At 40.2% G+C, this 6,961-nt stretch overlaps 1 protein-coding gene across 1 annotated transcript in view; it reads left to right on the forward strand.

Annotated features, from left to right (window-relative positions):
• Window positions 1–4,490, forward strand: part of chsy3 (chondroitin sulfate synthase 3) — a 234,322-nt gene extending 229,832 nt beyond the window's left edge. The window contains exon 2 of the mRNA XM_080188740.1: window positions 2,200–4,490. Coding sequence (XP_080044866.1) covers window positions 2,200–3,771 — 1,572 coding nt within the window. The 3' untranslated portion in view covers window positions 3,772–4,490. The remainder of the gene's footprint in view (window positions 1–2,199) is intronic.
• Window positions 4,491–6,961: the final 2,471 nt, after the last annotated feature.

Raw genomic sequence — 6,961 nt, forward strand, 5'->3', positions numbered from 1 at the left:
TAATGTTGGAGAAATCTAAGAGACTAAAATCCAACAAAACCCCCCCAGGCTGATGGCCTACAAGCTAGTGTTCTAAAGGAGAGAAATGCAGAACCGATGGTTATAATTTTCCAAACTCCCAGAGAATACAAAATAGTCCCAGCAGATTGGAAATTAGCAATTCATGAATAAGAGAAAACAGGGAACTATAGATCAATTAATTTTTCATAGCCATCAGAAAAATGCTGGCATCTATAATTAAGGAAGTCTTGAAAAATCATACTCTTGTCAATGTTATCATGGTTTTATGAAAGGAAAATCATGTCTGTCAAATTTATTAGAGTTTTTTGAAAATGTAATTGGTATACTTGGCTTTCCAAAAAATATCCATTAAGATGCCAGACAAAAGGTTAATAGGCAAGAGGAAAGTTCATGGAGTTGGTAATTATATGGACAGAGGATTGGCTCATGGGCAGGAAGCAATGGGGCATTTTCAAGTTGGCAGCCTGTAATAAGTGGAGAGCTGCAGAGATCAGTGCTGGGTCTCAGCTATTTACAATTTATATTAATGAATTAGATGAAGAGAGAGGTAGTAACATATCTAAATTTGCTGAAGATACAAAGCAAGGGCAATGCAAGTAGTGAGCAGAACACAGAGGCTGCAGCTTAAGTGAGTGGGAAACCAGGTGGCAGAAGAAGTATAATATGGGGAATTAAGAGGTTATTCACTTTAGAAGTAAAAACAGAGAAGCAGAATATTTTTCAAACATTGATGTTCAGAAGGGCGTAAGTGTACTTGTTACAAGAAGCACATAGCTAGCATATAGGTATGAAAAGCAATTAGCAAGCAAAAAGCATGATGGCCTTTATTGCAAGGGGCTTGCAGTATGAAGGAAGTATGACTACCTTTGTGCAGGGTTTTTGATGAGATCAAACCTGAAGTACTGTGTGCAGTTTTGGCCTCCATATTTAAGGCAGGATATATTTGCATTAGAGGCAGTAAAATTAATGTTCATTAGATTGATTCCTGGGATGAGAGGTTTGTCCTAGAATGCAAATTCTATGTTCTCAGGAGTTTAGAAAAATATATTGAAACGTAGGAATTCTGTAGGAGCTCGATGTCATAGACAATGTGGTAATTTCTCCTGCCTGAAGAACATACAAACTGGGGCAGATAAGTGGCTGATCGTTTAGGACTGAGCTGAGGAGAATCTTTTGTGACGGGGGTTTTCAGACGTTCCATCACTGAATATATTTAAAGCTGAGATGAACAAATTTCTAGACTTGGAATCAAAGAAAATGTATGCAAACTGGAAAAGAGTTGAGGCCAAAGATCAGGCATGGTCATATTGAATGACGGAGCAGGTCCGGGTGGCTGTATGGTCTAGTTCTGCTCCTATTATGCTACTGGTTTTGACAAATTACTGATTCATTCACACCACCCTGGTTCGCACACTTTTGTGTTAATTTGCACTTTGGCAAGCATGGTGCCACATGACTTTTGAGCTTTCTTATCTGAAGTGGATTCATATTCATTCAAATTATATTTTTTCTTTGCAACTGTCAAAATCTAAAGAGAAGAATTTTTATTTAATTTACAGAAACAGGGTTGCAAATAATTGAATAAATTTGAAAACAAAAGTAGCAATTGCATCATTAGAGCAAATGAATGTTGATTATCAATAAAACTATAAGTCTTTATACTTTTAAATGGGAGAAGATAAGCAGAATCCTATGAAGATAAAATTATGGAGGAAGAACAAGTAACGTGTAGGAAAGATTTTGGTTTGAATATATTTTCCCACATTGGGTTTCCCTTTTCTGCAGAGAGTCAGCATTGACATCAAGAGTGAGCGCTATTAGATAGCTACACCGAGTTCTTAAAATCATCATCCAGGCTGGTGCTGAATGCTGATTAGGAGATGGTTAATTCTGCAGCATACAGCAACAATTGCAGAAATTCACACAGCAAGTGGCTGTCACAATGGGCCTTTAGTAAATTCTTTCCAGCAGGTTATTCCTGACTACCTAAGAATTCTGCCTAGGAAATAATTGCTCCATGGAATTTATTTCTTTCATTTCTATTCACAGTATGGCATAAGTAGTAAAAATTCTGTAAGCAGCAGTGTGTAAAATTTTCCCAATATTTTCTTGTGCTGGTTTTGCACTCAACTTCAGTAATAAAAGTAACATTTGTTTTTTTTTCTTTCAAACCCTCAGATGCAGCAGCTGTTCTATGAGAACTATGAGCACAACAAGAAGGGATACATTCAGGATTTACGCAGCAGCAAGATTCATAATGCGATAACACTCCATCCGAACAAAAGACCTGATTATCAGTATAGATTACATAACTACTTACTGACACGTAAGGTTTCAGAACTACGCCATCGGACCATTCAGCTGCATCGAGAGAGTGTCGCTATGAGCAAGCTGAGCAACACTGAAGTGCGCAAGGAGGACCAGCAGCTTGGAATGATGCCATCCTTTATGCGCTTCCAGCCTCGTAACAGGGATGAGGTCCTTGAATGGGAATTTCTGACTGGGAAACACCTGTATAGCATGGCGGAAACACAAATCCCTCGTCAGGGTATCAACAGCGTGCTGCGTGCAGCGCTGGACGACGCTATAATGCAGGTTATGGAAATGATCAATTGGAACTCGAAGACGAGGGGGCGTGTGATTGACTTTAAAGAGATTCAGTATGGCTATCGCAGAGTCAACCCCATGCATGGAGCAGAGTACATCATGGATCTGTTGCTTCTTTACAAAAAACACAAGGGGAGGAAGGTGACTGTTCCCGTAAGACGCCATGCCTACATCCAACAATCATTCAGCAAAGCATTCATGAAGGAAGCTGAAGAGCTCGATGCCAGCTCTCTGGCAGAGAGCATAAACAGTGACTCTCAGTCCTTCTCATTCCTTTCAAACTCACTGAAGATCTTCTCACCATTCCAATTCACAGAGACCACCAAAGAGCTTAAGCAACACAATGACCAGAAAGTTCACATCCTAGTCCCTCTCACTGGAAGATATGATACGTTTGTCCGGTTCATGGAGAACTTTGAGAAGACTTGCCTTATTCCAAAGCAGAATGTAAAACTACTCATATTGTTGTTCAACTCTGATTCAATCCCAGACAAAGGCAAGCACATGGAGTTAATGAGAGAACTTAACCTTAAATATCCTAAGGCAGACATGACCATTCTCCCTATGAAAGGGGAGTTCTCAAGGGGCCTAGCCCTCGAAATGGGCTCCTCTTCATTCCACAATGACAGTTTGCTGCTCTTCTGCGATATCGACTTAATTTTCACTCCAGACTTTGTGCAACGTTGTAGAGACAATACAATTCAGGGAGAACAGGTTTATTTTCCTGTAATCTTTAGTCAGTATGATCCAAAAATAGTTTATGGTGGTAACCCAGTAAATGATAATAACTTTGTTTTCACAAAGAAGACCGGTTTCTGGCGGGATTATGGCTTCGGAATCGTTTGCATATACAAAAGCGATTTATTGCATGTTGGTGGGTTTGATACCTCCATTCAGGGTTGGGGATTAGAAGATGTGGACCTTTTTACTAAAGTGATCTCTGCTGGTTTGAACGCCTTTAGAAGCCAGGAAATTGGGGTTGTCCATATTTACCACCCTGTTCACTGTGATCCTAATATAGATCCTAAGCAATATAAAATGTGTTTAGGGTCCAAAGCAAGTACATTTGGATCAACAATGCAGTTGGCTGAACTCTGGCTTGAAAAGCATCTAAATGGTGGATACAACAGAACTATATCCTGACGTTCAAGCTCTTTCTCTCACTCTCTCAAAGGGTTTTACCTCAGATTTTTACATTGTTATGCTTATGTTTCCCAGTCGCCTCTTCCAAAGAAGATTTTCAAAGCATTAAGAAAAGATGAATTAAGTTGACGAATATTTTCACATCCTCTGGAAAGTGCTTTGAAAGTGGGTTATTTTGATCTTTTTTGCCTAAAACTGGGGAAATTCAGAACACTTGAGAGCAGTGTCAATCCTATTCCTCCTACAGGCTTTGTAAAAGTGCTTCACGTGTCAGAATCTGAACTCAAAACTGATGCGATGGAAATCATGCCACAAAAGTGCTTTAAGCTTCAAGTGGGAAAGAACTATTCTAGACTTTTTAATTTATGTTCAGACTTTAAAATTGTTGACTTTCACCATCTGCAGTATTTTTTAAAAACTATGTGAACAAATGTATGATTGTATGTTTGCTTTTAAAAAAAAACTTTTATGTGGGAATATATTCTCACGACTTTACAGGTACTGGTGACCAAGCTCTAAATGTCTGAAAATGTATGTATTCTGTATACTGTGTACAGTGAGTTTAGATGACTCCTGGTTTCTTCAATGGAAACATGCTGCAAGTAGGCATGTTCCTTCATTCCTTTAGCTTTGTGTCCTTAAATGCCCCTTCAGTTTGCCGCTTAGAACAAACCATCTGAGAACACTCCTATTTATAATAAAGTATCTGCATAACATTATTTCACTTTCTAAATATGATTGGCTTGTTTTTGTCTAGTTTGCAAATGTCACTGGACTCATTTGAATTGGTTTTGACAATTACACTTCTGAGCTGCAATGATTTGCCTCATTGATAAAACATTGCAATTAGGAAACAGGTATTTTTTAATAATTGCTGCATGGCTTGAGCCATCTCTAGATATAGCAGGATTTGCTGCTCAAAATGTATTAAACGCATTCTTAAATTCATTGATGGTATACCCCCAAGAACTCACCCAATTTTCCTCACAGCACCTGCATCATATTTGTGGTGGACTCCAGGTGCTTTTATCGCCATCTGTAGGCATCCCTACTTCCGAGGGAGGAAAATCCAGGGCTGTGTGGCAGCAGAAGTGGTCACGGTGGACTAAGATTGGTCAGTGTAATACTGGTGCTTCAGTGCACTGAATCCCCAAGACTCTTTTATTGTGCTTTTGTAGTCAGTAATTCAACAAGGAAATCCAGGCCCAACCTGGATCCTTGGGCAGTATTTACTATCTCGCCTCCATTAATGAATGCCATTGAATTCTGGGTTACATTCCATGAAAGGACTAACTTTTGTCCTTTTTCATTCACTGCTTTAAGTTTTTAAAGTTTATTAATTAGTGTCAAAAGTAGGCTTACATTAACACTGCAATGAAGTTCATGTGAAAATCCTCTCATCGTCACATTCCAGCGCCTGTTCAGGTACACTGAGGGAGAACTTAGCATGGCCAGTGCACCTAACCAGCTTGTCTTGCAGACTGTGGGAGAAACCTGGAACAACCAGAGGAAGCCCATGGGGACAACATGCAAACTCTGCACAGTCAGTGACCCAAGCAGGAATCGAACTTGGGTCTCTCATGTTGTGAGGCAGCAGTGGTAGACATTCTGCCGCCTAATTGTAATATATTTAGCTGAAAAGTGCAGAATGTCATGTTTTTTAGATTTCAGAAAGTTTTCCACCATCGGCACCCTTTTTAAACTGTTTCCAAGAATGAGGGTATTGTATTTTTGATTGCTGCTTCAATGTACAGCTTTCTCTCCTTTTAATTTTCAGAAATGACCGAGAACAATTGAAAATTGCACTTTTTCATCATCTCGTACGTAACTGAGCTAAAACCAATCAGGCTTGCTAAAACTTCATGATGCATATTTATTATTGAGCTACTGCTATGTCTTATATAACACAATGAACAGCAGGGCACTTTGAAGTACAAAGGACCGGAGGAGCTTGGGTTGCATGTCCAAAGTTCCCTGAAGGCAGCAGAACAGGTAGATAAGCTTTTTAAGGCATATAGGATACTTGTCTTTATTAGCCAAGGCATAGAATGTAAGAGCAGGGGGTTATGATGGAGCTGTATAAAACACTTGTTAGGTCACAGCTAGAGTACAGTGTGCAGTTCTGGTCATCACACTAGGATGTGATTGCACTAGAGGATGCAGAGAAGATTCACCAGGTTGCCAGAGCTGGAGTACTTTGGCTATGAAGAGAGGCTGATTAGGCTGGGGTTGTTTTCCTTGGAGCAGAGAAGCTGAGGGGGTACCTGATTGAGGTGTAAAAATTATGAGGTGCATTGCTAGACAGGAATAAACTTTTCCCCTGAGTAGAAGAGTCAATAACTGGGGGCACAGATTTAAGGTTAGGGGAAGGAGATTTAGTGAGGATTTGAGGAAGTGGATGGTGGGAATCTGGAACTCGCCCGAAAGGGTGGCAGAGGCGGGAACCCTCACAGCATTTAAGAAGCATTTAGATGAGGTCTTGAAATGCCATAGTTTCCAAGGCTACAGACGATGTGTTGGAAAATGGGTTTAGAATAGATACATGTTTGATGGCTGGCACATACACGATAAGAAGTGGCACAACACCAGGTTAAAGTCCAACAGATTTATTTGGTAGCAAAAGACATTAGCTTTCGGAGTGCTGCTCCTTTCCCAGGTAAATGAAAGTTGGCTTACCTGACGAAGGAGCAGCACGCCGAAAGCTAGTGGCGTTTGCTACCAAATAAACCTGTTGGACTTCAACCTGGTGTTGTGAGACTTCTTACTGTGTTTACCACATTGCAAAGCCGGCATCTCCACATCATGACATACACGATGGGCCAAAGGGCCTCTTACTGTACTGTAAAATTCTATGGCCGCAATTCTCTGACCTCGCCTGCGTCTGCGATTATCCGGTTCTGCTGCTGGGAATGGGGATTTATCTGAATTCTAGTCAATGACTCTATGGCACTAATTGTTTCTTACAGCAGTTTCTTACAGCGAAGAAACATCAAACTGTTGTGCACCACAATTACAGTAGGCAGGGAAAGAGCTCAGTGTGGATTTTGGGTCCAGCTTTGGCGGTGCTGTCATTGCCACACATGAGCACCATTGATTTCTTTACTGGTAGTTGTTGAAAACTTTAAAGAATTAATTTCAGACTTTTTCTGTGACTCGAGTATCTGCGACAGTACTATAGCTTTATCAGTTA

Source organism: Carcharhinus amblyrhynchos, chromosome 5 (assembly GCF_965287045.1).
Source record: "Carcharhinus amblyrhynchos chromosome 5, sCarAmb.v2.hapA, whole genome shotgun sequence".
Classification (NCBI taxonomy): domain Eukaryota; kingdom Metazoa; phylum Chordata; class Chondrichthyes; order Carcharhiniformes; family Carcharhinidae; genus Carcharhinus; species Carcharhinus amblyrhynchos.